At 37.7% G+C, this 13,484-nt stretch overlaps 1 protein-coding gene across 7 annotated transcripts in view; it reads right to left on the reverse strand.

Annotated features, from left to right (window-relative positions):
• Positions 1-672: 672 nt before the first annotated feature.
• MDN1 (midasin AAA ATPase 1) overlaps positions 673-13,484 on the reverse strand; it is a 107,271-nt gene continuing 94,459 nt past the window's right edge. For 5 of the 7 annotated variants that reach the window (XM_075145470.1, XM_075145471.1, XM_075145469.1 and 2 more), the window contains 11 exons: positions 13,162-13,363; positions 12,367-12,540; positions 10,690-10,847; positions 8,715-8,804; positions 7,671-7,786; positions 6,888-7,062; positions 6,187-6,260; positions 5,979-6,093; positions 4,949-5,012; positions 2,999-3,141; positions 673-1,640 (listed from right to left, as the gene is read on the reverse strand). In XM_075145470.1, the coding sequence (XP_075001571.1) occupies positions 1,452-1,640; positions 2,999-3,141; positions 4,949-5,012; positions 5,979-6,093; positions 6,187-6,260; positions 6,888-7,062; positions 7,671-7,786; positions 8,715-8,804; positions 10,690-10,847; positions 12,367-12,540; positions 13,162-13,363 (1,500 nt within the window). In that variant the 3' untranslated portion in view covers positions 673-1,451. Of the gene's footprint in view, positions 1,641-2,998; positions 3,142-4,948; positions 5,013-5,978; positions 6,094-6,186; positions 6,261-6,887; positions 7,063-7,670; positions 7,787-8,714; positions 8,805-10,689; positions 10,848-11,838; positions 12,026-12,366; positions 12,541-13,161; positions 13,364-13,484 lie in introns of those variants that run through there. The other 2 variants (XM_075145472.1, XM_075145473.1) reach the window with 2 other exon arrangements.

Genomic DNA, 13,484 nt, shown 5'->3' on the forward strand with positions numbered 1-13,484 from the left:
ATGAACATCTACTTCCACAGTTAATTTCCCAAAGCAGGGAAGTATTTGTATACATGTATGAGAGACCTCAAGAACCCTGGAAGGACATTATATAGTACCTGACATTTAAATTCTGATGGGATAGAGTTGCCCTGTTGAGTTTTCAGTTCTGAAATTTGGTTATCATGAATTAGCTGTGGCAAAGCTACACAAATATGAGAAACAGCCTTGCTGGGCCATTTCACGCCTCTGGGTCTTGCCACTGCTGCATGTCTGAACAGCTACAGCAATACTTCAAGGAAGGTTTTTCTATCTAGAAGCCAAAGAGAACGATCACATCTTTGGGAATACACCCACATTTCCAGCCATTTTCTGGTGCAATTCCTGCACCACGCTTAGAATGAGACACCTTCAATTCTTGTACACAAAGAAAATCTCCAAAGAGAGTTTAGACCAGGGGCATTCAAACAAAGTTTCCTTTGGATTTTCATTGAGAGAAGTCAAAAGACTGGACCCCTAATCAAAACTCTCTGCTGGCATATCCTCATAAAAGGAGGATAGGTGTTGAAGTTACATAAACCACAATACATTTTCATATGAAAATCCATATTTGTGCACTGCTAGAGCATTTCCATGTGGCAAATTTGGTTAATTTATTCAAGCTTTGATCAACTGAAAGAACAGACATCGTAATTAAAAACAGTGGTACCTCTTTTTATTAGTACAGACAATATAAGATGCATAGCTTTTGCAATGAAAAATCATGTCCATGCTCTAAGACATCGGATTAATGGAAGGTCCTCAATGTCTGCCTTGGACAGAGGGGCAAACTTCACAGTGTAAACTGATAATATAGGGATGATCATATGGCATTATTCATAAAACTCCCTGTCGATATTGTCAGACAAAAATCAGCAATAATTAAATAGGATGTGTTTAACTGCAGAATAGTTTCAAGTAGTAAAGTACTTATTTTTTTGGTTGTTTAAAACCATCTGCTTCCCCTGCTCCCCCCCTCCTTCCCAAAGAGGTACCAGCCACATGGGTGAAGCTAAAGAATGCTTTTTTGCAAGACGCCTGAAGTTCTAATGCAGAAATGCCTTCCCAGAAGCAAGACTGGTTTTCCTTATTGCAATAGACAGTGGTAGGAATAATTTTACCTCTGTGAACATTATAAATGCATTTTTTTAAAAAGTAATAAGTTATTACAAGAGATGTTGAAGAAAGTTTTACGTTATTTGTGGGAATAGGCAATGAAAGAAGACGGCAGTCTCACCATTGCATAATTCTCCCCTGACAAATGTGGGAGAACGCACCTAAGCCATTTTGTTCTTAGGCAGTCTGACTGCCAGGGGGCAGCTCCCGCACGTTAATCCTAGTTAGGAAGAGGCCTTACGAGCTCTCCGGTGAAATGCCGTTTCATGTATTTCAGCGGTTTAGCAGCAACGGAGTATTGACTTTGTCTACAAAGTCTACAAAGTGTCTGAGGCAGTCACCAGTTCAAACCACTGTCTGAGTGCATCACTGAGAGTTTCTGGAAGCGCGTTCACATCTCTAAGGATCATATAGAATGGGAATGGGAATTCTTCCATGTAAGATCTGATTTCAGGCAATTCTCCAGGTCCTTTGAATATAGGTACTTTAATGTCCAAAATGGAATCCTGTAAAAAAGAATTGATAGGCTACTAAACCACATGCATCTTTTACAGGCCTCTGATATTATTTATCCTATTTTTCAAAATCTTATAATTCCTCCTCTGTTAAATTAAAAGTTCATAGAGAGTTTTAAGATTAAAAGCCAAAAGTGTTCAATGGTAAATGAAATAAAAAGCTGAACACAAAGCAGTTAAATGCTTTTGCCCTTTTAGATAAAAGTGCTCTAATCAACAAATTCTAGGCTAGAAGAGACTAAGCTTAAGCTTCTGCAATACCAAGTTCTATAAATAAATCCTGTCTTTCCTTAGTATTTTATGATTTGAGTTTACTGTTATCGCTTGAGTTTTATTTATACATTTGATGCCTTTTTGGCATACTGTCATCTGTAAGCTCTTTAGGGCTAAGAGTTCAACTTGCATTTGTGCAGTGATCTAATACAGCATGATTCTTAGCAAATTATTTTATAATATTTCAATAAATACTACAAAGACAAAAATCAGATTAAACTCCAGCTGTGCTTCTTGTAAAGTAACTTCTTAGTTGCTCAGTGTAGCAGCTCAGAAAATTAATAAAGCTTATTCAAAACAGATTTCACTGCCCAGAATTTTCGTTTGACATTATAGCTAGGTTTCATCAGAACCTTATAATAGTTTGTCAGCAAAAGAACTGTTAATTTTCCAACAATAAATATAGCAGATCAGTTTTGTATGGAAAAATAAAGATACAGGAAGAAAACGTGAACTACAAAATTAGTCTTCACCTAATTCAAAGTAAGGCTTAAGTTTACTCACTTACTGCACACTACAGAGTCTCCCTGAAAAATCTCCTGGATATTTCACCTTCCCAGCCAAGGAAATCTAACAGTTTTCTTTCACAGCTACCAAATACAGTACCCAGCTTTCCCAATTCAGGTACTAAATAACTCTCATATACTCCTTCTGTCTAATGTTTAATCTCATATTGACTCCAGCTGCCATATCAAATGGAGACTGCTGTCAGAAATGATCAATTTGAATCAAAATTGAGATGAACAAAGCATTTCTCAAACTTTGAATTTGTCAGCCTGTCAGCTACTTCTCCGGTGGCCAAAATCTACTACCATTACATTTGAAGACAGGAGTTCTTACTTAGACTTTCTGTGGCATGGAAGCCGAATTTTTTTTTAAATACAAAAGAGGATAAGCATCACAGTAGGGAGAAATCGTAGAAAATCTGATAGACATTGTGAAAAACTGAAACTGGGCTAAATATCTTCGACCTTTGCAAAAGATAAGATATCTATAAAGCACTACAAAAGACAAGAAAAAGATTTGTGTTTCTCATTCACTGCACTTGAATACTTCTCCCTTGTTCATTTACTTACCCGGGAATTAGGATTGTCCAACACTACGAAAATAACAAAGATATTGGCATTCTGAGCTGCTTGAACTGCTGCTGTCACTCGTTCCTTGCCTTCCAAGAAAAGGCCTCTTCCATCAGATACAATCAAAAGCAGCTGCGCTGTTTCTGAGCACAAAGAACATTTTAAATTCCAGTAAGTTAGGGTAATCCATTTAAAAGGCAAACAGAATATTTTGTTGTTAGTCCTGTGGGTATAATGGAAAAACCCTCAGAGTATTCCTAATGAAATTAAGTCTTTATCAAATAGAATTCTGTGAACTAACATTAAGCTGCAGTTACGATTGGGTCAAGAAAGACCGTTTTTCCCACTGTGTGATACCATTGACAATAACTGGGGAAAAAAAACCCCAGTCCATCTGTACCATAATTAAGGAGGAAAGGCATGGAAAATACCTAATGAATTGAGCCATGGTGTTTCATGCCAGGTCCTTGTCTTTCATGCTTGTAAGTGCCTAGGAGTTAAATACTGGCTGAATTATAAGAGTCCAGCCACTAAATCACAACCTCAGTAGAGCAGCAGAGCTGCTGCAATGAAATCGAGAGTCCAAATCTATTCTTCCAGAAGCAGGTACCTATGGGTGCATCTGTATTAGCACTTCACTTTGGACTACAACTGTGCTTTTGAAACATGTTTCCCTGTTGTCCCCACTTCAACAGGCTTGGCTTCCATCAGAGAGCAATCTTGGGTTATTTTTGGAGGAAACTAAACCAGAAGACAGGCTCCAGAGGCACAATCAAGGCGGTCTAACTACTACAGGGCATTCAGCCCTCGGGACCAGACGAGCTAGTCTGAAGTAAACCTTCTGAAACATACACAGCACAGATGCTGGGTTCCTCAGCAGCAACCATTTTCTGGAGACGTGTTACTTGACCCACGTTGCCCCCAGAGCCAGAGATATATCCCTCTAAAGGGACATTCTAAGTAAGTTATGTATCTATCGTCTTTTAATTACAAGGGAAATAACAGTAATTACAGTCGGGAACACAAGCACCTCTCTCTTGCCCGCCCCCCACAACATAATGGCTAGGGAGGGATACAGAACGCTTCCTCCTTTTCTGCAGACAGGCCCTAAATGTGGCAGGGCTTGGTCTTTTTACAAAAAGGGGTGATGTATCCTACTGCCTTTTCTCTTGCTAGCTCTCTGATTTTGGGGAGATGATTGCTGCTCCCTGATTGCTGCTGCTGCATCCCAGCCTAATTCAACAGGACTGGATGCTGCTCCCCCCCTCAGAATATTCCGACAGCCTGTGGAAAAGCAGCTGTGGATTATAAATCCCAGATTGTCCGTTTCTTGGAGTACGTTAACAAGAACTTTTTTAAAATATGGGTGCCACCATGACAAGCTTTTAACTAGCACAAAGCAGCCTTTTAGGCTAACTATGGGTCAGCCGTGAGGTAACAAGCCTTCCAGCTTTTCTGGGAAATTCAAGCAGCTCATGACCTAAACTTGCACCACAGTGAAAGGCAGGTAGGAGGCAAACACTTATCCTCCTCAGAACAGTGTGCTTCTGAATACCTAGAGAAATCAGGCTCTCAAGCAAGAGCAGAAGTGTCTAGGGAGTCAAGGTCACTAGGAAGCTGGACCTAAAGCAGGCTAAATGCTCTAAAGCAGGCAGTGTCTAGGCCTTAAACACAATCTGGAAACATGATGTAAAGGGAGGCAGGTAAGGCGTGCCTTTTTAAAAAGCCTTAAACAAAATTTCAGTGAATTATTGACAAATAGGAAGTTAGGTGTCTTTTGGGTTTTGAGCTAAATTTCAACCAAACATTCCTTTTGACAAAGCAAAACCCAAAGCCCTACTGCAAGTGATGTCTCAGTGCTAGGAGTCTTTCTGGCAGGATATTGCTTCGGGACTGTAGTGAGCATTCTGCTGCCACGGCAACAAGCATAGTAACAAAAAAAAAGCTCACCCGGATTAATATTTTGAGACAACTGCTGTGCTGCAGCAAACATATTTGCTGATGATTCTAGAAACTGCAGAGGAAACAAATAAGAAGATTAAGTTATCGCATCATAAAATAATAAACTTAATAATGGTAACATTTTTAAAGAACACATTTCTGTATTTTAAATGCCAAGGTAGTTTAGTCTGACTACCTACACAGATACAGTCCTTGGCATTTTCCTATACTAACTCCTGCTTCAAATTAGTAAGTATTTTCGAACTAGAGAATCTTCAGAAAAGCCTTCAATCTGAATTTAAAATTTTTCCAATGCTAACAATGCCATCAAAACCTCAGTAAATTGTTCAAGTGATTAATGGCATCATTAAAAATATACATCCTATTTCTAGATTGAACTTCTTTGGCTTCAACTTGCAACAGAAGCATCTAGTTACATATTCCCCATTAAAATTAAGGACATCAACTGTCAAGTCCTCTCAGTTTTGGCGTTTATAAGATTACTGTTGAGCTATTTGGGTCCCCTCCTTTTCCATTTAATATTAACGGAAGATCTTATTCAAGTCTGGAAAGGAAAGACTGCAAAAGCCTTCCTAAAAGAAGAACGCTTTGCAGCTGTCCAGGAAGTATTACTACAGAAAGTTACTTTCTTCAGGAATCCGTCAAGTCTGACAAACTTACAGCCTGAGAAACACACAAAGCTCTTCCTCCTACTACTACAGCAGAATCTATAGCATGAAAACTTTCTAAACTCCCGCAAATTTTGATGTGATTTGGCATTGGGGGACCCAATAGCTTGTACCCAAAATACTGTTTAAGACCCAATACAAACAGAGAAAGATGAATGCTTAAAAGTGGCGTACATCAGAACTATTACAAAATTGTGACCATCCTATCTCTTTGTTATCTCACCAGCTATCCCACTCTCAAATACAAACCACCACTAAACATTACAAAGTGATCGTGAAACCATGAAGCTGCTCATGTCTTGTCTGGAAAAGATTTGCAAACCTGTTGCCCTAGAGGGATTCTTGTGTACCTGGGCTATTTTTGTTTTCTTCTGCTGAAATTTGCAAAGACGCAGTATCCGTGTCCCTGACTGGTCACTGAACTGTTCGTGGAATGGGTGCAGCAGCTGAACAGTCTCTCCAAAGCTTTAGGAAAGAAGAAAAAGTTAGAGTGTGAAACAGGTACTTACATTCTGCTCTGAAGTCTTGAAGAAAAGTCAAGATTTCAAATAAACTCACCTACACACAGCAATTTGTCCCACTTCTAGAAGAGTCAGTGCATTTCCAATAACTGCCAGGGATTCATATGCAAGCTATTAAAGAAAAAAGTTACATCAGAAAATAGGATATTGCAAGTTTTACTCACAGCTCAGTGTTAAATATGAAGAATGTTAAAGAAATTATTTTTCATTGTCTAGTAAAATAAATGAAGAGACTTCCTATCTTTTTTCCTCTTATAGTTATGCAAGATAGTCATTGCAATAAAGATACACTAGTACTACTTGAGGGCTTCAGCTGATTGATTTAGAGATACCACTTCAGGCAGGCTAATGAAATAAACACTGAAATAACTACTTAGAAGGAAACACACGTTTTTAATAAATAAAAACCCTACAAGTGAGCTATGATGAACTAATATTTAATCCTCCAATGAACTGCATAGCTAAGCAAATTTTGGCCTTTTATAGGCTACAAAAAAATAATTTTCCAGTGGAAGAAGTTAGCTCCTTTCAGCTAACTTTCACTGATCTTTTAATAACAAATCTCTTAAGCATGAAGTGACAAGAGTTCAAGCGCATGGAGCAGAAAAATAACTGTTCTGGAATCACCAGAGTCAGACTTTCCAACAGCCATCAGTTCTGTGTGAAACAAGCCAGCAGTTGACATACTCATCAACAAGGAGTAGTTTCTTCATACTTCTTCCAAGACGTTTATTTTACCTGTTTAGAGTGATTGTCTATCATACTAGAGGAATCATCAATAGCCAAGCAAATCTGGTACTGTCGTTTACTGGGCTTGGTCCTTCGCAACCAGATCTTATCTTTTCGGAACTGACTGGCAATATATGGAATCACTTTGCGCATGTTCAATCTCTTCCCTGTTCTGTAGTCTCCTCTGAAAGTTAAGAAAAAGACATAATGACAGGGATTATCAGCAAATACCTCATTCTGAAAATCCTGGCATATGCAGCAAAATAACAAAATTTTGTAAAACATAATAAAAACAAATGAGTAGCTCTAATATTCGTATTTAGGTATAGATCAAAAAATCTCACATTTTTAATGGATATTCAGTGTTTTTAAAAGAAGTTCTTAAATCTAGGTGCCTAAAATGGAAGGAAGACCTTGAATTTACACTCCTCCAGTTTGAAACAAGTCTAGATCTCTTAAAAAAATCACTTAATGTTAAAAACAATGTAGAACATTTTGACATTTAACATAATCTTTGACTCAACAGCACTTCATGGGTTTAAGGTGGTTTGATCACCTGTTGCACAGAAGAAAAAATAGGAGGCAATATCCTCAAGATGGATACCTACTACTACATCACGTTTGCATTTTATAAAATAATCTAGTGTTCCCATACAAAAGTATAATGAATGCATTTGCAAACATGAATAATTGCTGTAAAGCAACAACATCGAGCTGCCGTTGTGCAGAGGTTAAAGCCCTCCAAAACCAGGAGTTTAAAGACACTAGAAGCCTCAAAAAGACCCAACTTACTTCAATTTGGCTGCCTGAGTGGGTTCCAATATGAGTCGTAGCTGTTCACAAAGCTGCTGTGATAGAGGAGCTGTCAGTACTAAATACCTCTGCCACAACTGTGCTGCTTCCTTCTCCTAAAACATCATACATCACAGAAAGAAATAAAAGTGAATTATGAAAAAAAACCAAAAACTTGGGAAGCACTGCCTGAAAAAAACAAACCTCAGTGTACCAAGGGGGAGGCAGTAGGTAACTAACAGCTGGAACTGTGAGGGTGTCTTGTGAGCACTCTATAAAGATGACAGTTTGCATTCAACTTGGCATGCTCCTTGCTTCTACAAAGCTGCAGTGTGCAATGACCATTCCTCTAGGAGTACACAAAGCAACTTTGGCATTGCTATTGATTTAGGAAAAATCTTGTAATGGCCAGCATCTGATAGTTGGTATTCCAGCAAGGCAAGCTGTAAAGTCTGCTAGGTTCTCTATCGGCCATCAAAAATAGTATTATTTACATTAATTAAAATTCAGCAAAATTGTTAAGCCTCTACACTGGCAATTTCATTCAGGAATTACTTCCAAATATGGTTTACAATTCATGACTAGGACAGTCAGAGCAAGTATCATATTCTGGTTCTGCTGTTGGTTAGCTCAAACTCCACCACTGCAACTGAAGGAGACAGCTTGTGTCCCATCATAATTTTGTGAAAGTGGTGCCCAGCATTTAACTGCAGGTGACAACTCAAAACAGAAGGAGCTTGGCAGGACTGAGAAAAACGTTTCTAACTATTCAAGTTTTAGAAGTCATTATCAGCAGAGTAACTTTCTGCAAATAGCACACAGCACGTTCAAAATAAGATCTGAAACATCATCCTCCTTTAAGAATAATGTATTTTTTTTCAGAATAAGTTAAATATAACAACAAAAATAGCATCTAAATCATGCTATTTTGAGTATTTAGATTCCAGCCTGCTTGGTTTCCTCAATGCTTCAGCAGTAAAACAAGATGAAATAATGCAATGAAGAATTCTTATGACAGTTTTATACTAAAACGAGGTCACGAACCTCATCTGGAGTTCCAGACTGCTGTGTCTGCCAAGCTTCCAATTGCCTTTCAAGTTCCCTTCTTAGCTCTTCAGGATCTCTGACGATGTGCTAGAAGTGTAGTTATGAAATTTATGAGACAGAAAAATAAGTTCACACATCTGGTGATTCCTAAACTATAGTAAACTAGAAAAAAGTAAAAATGCATTGTTCTTATTCTTTTAGACACAAAAATACCTGAAAAAACGTAAATGAAGATTCTAAATCTCCATTTTTTTTAATAGCTTCCATGTACAGGAACGATAATACCTCCTCACAAATACCTGCATCTGTGACACAATCAACACAGAAACAAAGCTAGGAACATCTATGATGCAGACACTGAAAATAATCAAATACAGAACTTTGAGATAATTCAGTGAAATGACGTTGACAAACACCAGATTTAATGACAGTATAATGGAGATCGAACTACTGAATACTAGCTATCTAGTCTCTTCCAAAATATAATATGCCTCATTTAATTACAGTTTTTTAAAAGCTTAATTCAAACCACTGAAAGAACTGAATGACATCTTCCTCTTTACCTGCCAGCAAATACTATTTGATAAACCATTCTGTTAAAGGACACCCAAGCTTTATTACACTTCTTTTACTTTTATTGTGCTTTCAGTGACAACTTTTGTTCCTGACTTGTAAAACCATAGTTTAGCCAAACATTAGTATATGGTCTGCATAACCTGCACGTTTATCAATTAAGGAAAATAAGCCTATGAATGCGAACTCAACAGCACCAATAACTTTTCATTCCTCAAGAAGCAGCAGCAGTCCCTCTGGTCACCTACTGCAGGTTTAAGGAAGGGAGGAAGAATGTACGTGGAGGGGGCTTCTTCCCTCTTCCTTTTGCTGAAAGGTGAGAACTTGCGCTTCTCCCCCAGCACCGTTTCTCCCTTCCTATTTAACTGGTGCTGCAAGAGCTCCCCCTCCTGTTTCAGGTGTTGCATGTCAATTGGAAAACAAAACAAAACAAAAACCCCAACAACAAAAAAGGCACCTAACTATTCTGAAAATAGGAGAACACTCTCGCATTCAGCAGCCTTCTTACAAAGAGCTGCAACCTTTGGCATTAAGATGGAAATACCAGGTATAGCTGGCACACAATCCTTTCCGCGTTGTGCATAGAAACAGTAAAATATCGCCCTCCAAGTATGTACTCAGGACACAATATTATAACTATGAAAGGTCAATACTTCTAAAAAACAGACACTGAAAATATTCTTACTTTATCAACTGGTTATCCACCATCGACTGCTTCTATGCCATAGCTCTTTATGATAAAATGTGCTTTTTCACATCTAACAGTTTGCACTGGGAAACTATGAGTGTTACATAGTTCTGTGTAACTATGAGTGTTACATACATGCTGTAGGATTTTCTAGGCTATGATAATATTTTTTGAATTGAGACATTCAGGAAAGGCTCACAAAGGTTGTATAATACTTGCAATCAGATTTTTTGAGGAAGTAATATATTGTGATGAATTAACTGAGATGAATTCTTTGTCCATAATGGTGTTTTAAAGTCACTGACGCCTAGCTCTCTGATCACTGTGAACCCTTTTTTTATCTTCAGGCCACATCCCCTTGCCCATCACTTTCCACTCTACCAAAGCATTTGATCAGCAGATTCATCTGGGCAAAATAGTTCTTGACAGTTAGAAAAACAAAAGGTTTTTTTTTTTAAAAAAGAGTGAGGATGGGACCTTCCCACATAAGGATGGGGAGGACTTGTCATTTTAAAGTAATCATTTAGCTGCATATACAACAATTGGTTGTGTAATACTTTTCATTCTGCTATTAAAGAACAGCAAGCTATTGAGTTGTCTGAATGAAAGTAATTCTAAACGTTTGCATTCACAGAGTTTCACTAGCACAGGTCAAATAAAACAGACTGTTTCTACTACTGTAGTTTTAAGACGACACATTGGGTATCATACCTGGGGAGTGTCCATCAAAAACTGATGGGCTGTATGTATGGTCGAGTCCTTGTTTCTCTCTGGCTTCTCTTCAGTCACCTTTGGTAGCTTTTCTGTTGTAGAGTCATTAACATCCTCCAAGTCAAAAGTCTGGATCTCTGGCTCTGCTTCACCTGGTCCTACAATCACAAAACTAATTACTAACTTTGTGGATCACACATAATACAAGAACCAATACTGTATCTTGACCCTTTTACAAAGTGTCTCACATGCTTTGTAGTGCAACCCAGACATTATTTTTTTCTAAGAGAAGTGCACAAATTTTAAGACAATGCATTCTAGGAATAGGATGAATACAACTTGCAGCTCACTGGAACAGATAAATATGCATTTCCTTATGCAAACTGTTTTTCTCTCTTAAAACCTTGCCAAATGAACAAAATATTAGCAAACAGATCTTTAACACCTAAAAATTCCATTGGTGAAGTACATTTTTGAGCTTCATAGCCTCCCTGACAGAGTGACAGGAGGTATAAAGCCATTTGAGAACATTGAGAAAATCATCATTAAGAAAAAAATAATGGCCATATTTTCTTATCTCATCTTTTACTCCCTAGGTTTGTAACGGAGCAGTTTCCTATAAAACAGAAATCAATTTACAAATAAAGGAATGGACTAAAGATTTTCTTTAATTATTGTTTCTACTATACCACACTGTTTAGCAACTCATTTTTTAAGAATTCTTCTAAGAAAAAAAAGAGTATGACATTGTAGGAGATGTTTCAAAGATCCTAGGTTTTCAGAACATACTGTTAGAGAATCATGTGGAAAAACAAATAAGACTGATTACATGCATGCCTGTACCATAAAGCTAATGAGTCTTGCAAGAGATTTAAGTGAAGAGTTTAAACCTGAAGGGAGTGGGAGGCAAGAAGGTGAATGCAGGCTGGTAAAACTCGTCTCCCCTCTCCAGCCACCTTTTGTGTTGTTTGATAAGAAAACCATTTAAAATTCCAAGCTACAGTGTCATTTACTTAGATTCATCAAAATTAAATACTTCTGTTGCAATTGGCAAGAGATATTTATTTATATCTAGCTTATTTTGTCTGTGTGGGCTGCGTGCCTGGCAAGTCAGACCTATCTTCTCATCTAGAACCATTCATACCTGATAGCCATTTTCTGTTAGGCAGCTCAGTTTTGTTTTGTTTCATTCCACTTAAGGAAGAAAGCAGTGAGAGAGTGACACTTCGGTGCTACCTCACTGGATGTTGTTCAGACCAGCCCCTCAACTTCTTGATGCTTTGCCAGAAGTTACACACAAAAAAAGTTGAGTTATGTGGTGCTGATGCTGGTGACACTAGAATGCATCGTTATATGCCAATTAATTAAGCGAATTGGCATTGCGTCTAACAGCAGGAAAGTGTTTGCTTTTTACTTCTTCAAAGAAGTGGATAAAGATTAAAGACCATTAACTTGAAAGAAAGCAGCAAACACCTCTGTCACTCAACCAATTTAGAAAAGGCTAATGCTGGTTACTAGGCAGGAGTAAGAATGCTGCTGCAGAAAAGTCAATTAAGACGAGATGTTTTAGTCTTATAAAACGTATACACATCCATTACATGCAAATATAAATACCTACATATACATTTAAAGATGCACAGTAGCGTATGCTTAGAATGCTTTTTTAAGTTAATGTACCAGGAGTTTTAGTGGCAGTAGACTTCTTTTTTTCTGGCTTCAGCTCCTCTGTGTCTACTGCTCTGAGATCCTCATTGTTCTGCATTTCTGTTTCCATAGCTGCATCTTCAGAATCTCCCTCTTCCTTTTCTTCAAGAGGCATAATAGGTTTCTCTTGCTCCTTGCTAGCTACATCTGTATAAAGACAACGATACTTATTAAGGGGAAAGAGGAAGAAAAAGTGAAGTAGGCCACTGCAAAACAGTTTTAGTGAACTTCAGAAGAGATCTGAGCCATTGTCTCAAACCTCAGTTTTATTCTTCACTGTGCTGTACCATGTTTTGTCAATGAACTATTGCCCTGAAAACCTATTGAATAAAATAGACTAGTTACTTTAATAGAAAACAATTTATTTAATTAAATTTAGATTAGAGGAATGTTTTTAAAGAGACATCAATTTGTTTGATACAGAATAAAGAATCTGTTGTGTTATCCTAAATATTTTGCATGTGTGGTAGCAGTGGGCTTCAAAATGATTGAAGTAAGATTTGGAGAGAATAGATTTTAAATGTGTTTATTAAACTAAAATCCATTTTTATGAGGCAATTCAGTATTTTTAAAAATGTTATCATTAGTTTGAACCTGATTGCCAAAAAGTAGCATTTGTGGTAGTGAAATGGTGCCACATATTAAACCAAAGCAAGGATTGTTAAACATAACTTTAAAAAACGTACTGGGAAAAACTACAGTAAATAGGAGCGCTTCAGGATTTGATTCCGCAATGGCAACTCTTTACACCCAGAAATACCACCATACCATATGTCTGTGCATCATAGCATTCGGAGCCTTGTTTAATATGTTCAAATGCATCAGCCTCCTCCACGTTTTGTTTAGGCTGAGTTGTATTCTGCTTTGCTTCACTGCTGGATTCTATGGTTCTCAGTCGCTTGTGGATATGTTCATTGTGATCTCCCATTGAGCGCTCATTGTCTGCCTGACCAGGTTTCCTCTTGAAACTCTGAAAAGGAACAAATTAACACCATGAACTTCAAGTGAAGTGCAACCAAACACCGATTCGAACAAGAGTTCTAACAAGGAGAAACTGAGTCCTGCCTATTTGCTGGTTAGTACTAAGACAT

The sequence above is a fragment of the Calonectris borealis genome, chromosome 3, assembly GCF_964195595.1.
Source record: "Calonectris borealis chromosome 3, bCalBor7.hap1.2, whole genome shotgun sequence".
In the NCBI taxonomy this organism is placed as follows: domain Eukaryota; kingdom Metazoa; phylum Chordata; class Aves; order Procellariiformes; family Procellariidae; genus Calonectris; species Calonectris borealis.